Raw genomic sequence first — 2,311 nt, 5'->3', positions numbered from 1 at the left:
AATATATAATAATTGAAATGTGACTGTATTTTACAAAATACTAGTCTATTAAAAGGTCAGTTTTATGTTATTGGATATGGTAACATGAGAGCACATGCGCTGCATCATTGTGACTTCTGTATTGTTAGCCAGGCACAGCTAAAAGGTCAATATAATAAAAATAATAAATATATATATAAATGTACAATGTTATGAGATTTAAGCTATTAACATTTAAACATTTATGTTTTCATGTTATAGTCTGTGTTCATTCTAGAATGAAACAGGCATAATTTATACTTATTTCCTAACTTTTTTATGGTGGTTATAAGATCAGTCAAATGTACCGAACCCGTACAAAGACTCATTAGTGAAAATAACAGATAAAATATAAAGTTTTTCTTAAGAAATGTTTAATAACTATCTGAACATCATAAAGATTTTGCAAGTGGAATTGGAAAATTTTCTGATGCATAAAAGTATTTTTAATCTTAAAATGAAAATTACTTTGCATGTTGGATAGGCAACATGCAAAATGAAAAAAAAAAGCACGAGAAAAACACTGCTTTACAAACCTTAAGACTTAATAAAAAAAAAATGATATTTTGTATATGAAAGCATTGTAATATTTACTGATAATCTTCCAAATTTCGTAAACATATGCTTACTACTTTAAAAGTTATAGCACAAAAACTATAACAAGCACAAAATGGTTACAAAGTCTGTCCCAGGGACTGAGCCCTTGCTGAAAGAGTTAATGCATAGAAGAATTCACATGACTTACATCTAACATTCTAAAACATTCTGGAGTTAAAATGCTGAAATGTATTATCTAGCAATTAGTTCTCTATGATTATATAACCTATGTGCTATATCAAATGTTGGAACCAACAGGTAATAGGTGAAATAAAAATTTCTAAAGTTAAACAACTCCACTGCATAATTGAATAAAAACTTGTACAGAATTAACTCAAAATGTATTATTCAACTGAGAATAAGAACTTAAATAAATCTGACAAAACAATTTAAATAACTTAATTTTATAGCTTCTAAAGTACCTAAGCATTATATTTATTGAAAGTATTATTTTTCATTAAGTTTTATACATAATGCTTAATAAGTGTTGTACCTGAGCTTTTGGCTCCAATCATGTCAGCAACATGTTTTCGGGCTTCCTCAATAACCTGCTTTGCTTGTAAGCCTAAAAGAGCCAGTAAACAAATTGTAATTAAAGGGTAAATGTCACTTGCATATTAATGCTATTTCCTATTAAACTGTCACAGCTATTGACTTGACACCAACAGTAGATAGTTATTATTGTATGTCAGTCTTTGAAAATAAAATCCCTAATAGAAATGTGTGTTTTCTTACAGTAAAGCCACACCGAGGTGAATCGAGCCCCTGATTTTAGCAGTGTAAATCTGAAGACTTACCGTTGTCCCACCGAAGGACACCCAATAGAAATAAACAGTGATTTGTCATATGACTTTTCGAGCATGCCGGGTGAAAAAATTTATATGCAAATGCTTCATTTTCCAAAAGGGCTCCCAAACCACCTACAAGGCAAAAGGATACAAATGAAATGGTCTTGTTTGTTATTTCAGCCACATGACTTAAGGTGAGCTTTTGGAAATAACATTATTGCTAATTTTCTAACACTTTTAAGTTCAACAAAATTGGTCATTTTTACCAATGTTTTTGTTCTATTGTGACTCTTCCTTGCTGCCACTGCTAACATCATATTTTAAAGACCAATCTATAGAGTCTCATTCTTGTATTTCCTCTGAGAAGTTACCATTTTATTAATTTGAGCTGTAAAAATTTACAGAACATGATGTAACAATAAAAAATACCATGTGCCATCAAAATATAATCTTCCCTTAATGTAGCTAACATGCAACATTTCCCTTAAATTTGATTAATGGTGGGGAAAATGCAACGATACCTTACGAGCCCATCGTTAACACTGTCACATCATTTCCTAATTCTACAATAATGTAGATGAAAGAAACAGGAAGTTTTAACTTGAAATCTAGATTTTGCCTTAACATGGATACTTCCCTTTTGTCTTTCTGGGATTATACAACCACACCTTGTCTCCTGGTGCAAAACTGACTTCAGTAGATCTATTATCATAACATAGCTTCATCGAATCAGTAGACGTTTTCAAGTTTGAACGCACTTCATGGTGAATATTATCCATCCTTTCCGATAACACTTTCACGAATTCTGACACATTTTCGGGCAACTCTTCATAAGGTGGGCATCCTGTTAACAGATCCACTGGCAAGCAAAGTTCCCGACCGAACATTAACTTCACTGGAGTGTATCC

The 2,311-nt window shown here is 31.6% G+C and overlaps 1 protein-coding gene across 1 annotated transcript in view; it reads right to left on the bottom strand.

Annotated features, from left to right (window-relative positions):
* Window positions 1–2,311, bottom strand: part of LOC106461787 (selenocysteine lyase-like) — a 49,836-nt gene that overhangs the window by 41,522 nt on the left and 6,003 nt on the right. Inside the window, exon 3 of the mRNA XM_022388837.1 lies at window positions 1,109–1,180. Coding sequence (XP_022244545.1) covers window positions 1,109–1,180 — 72 coding nt within the window. The remainder of the gene's footprint in view (window positions 1–1,108; window positions 1,181–2,311) is intronic.

Source organism: Limulus polyphemus, unplaced genomic scaffold, assembly GCF_000517525.1.
Source record: "Limulus polyphemus unplaced genomic scaffold, Limulus_polyphemus-2.1.2 Scaffold1031, whole genome shotgun sequence".
Taxonomy (NCBI): Eukaryota; Metazoa; Arthropoda; class Merostomata; order Xiphosura; family Limulidae; genus Limulus; species Limulus polyphemus.
This window is presented reverse-complemented; position numbering and strand designations above follow the sequence as displayed.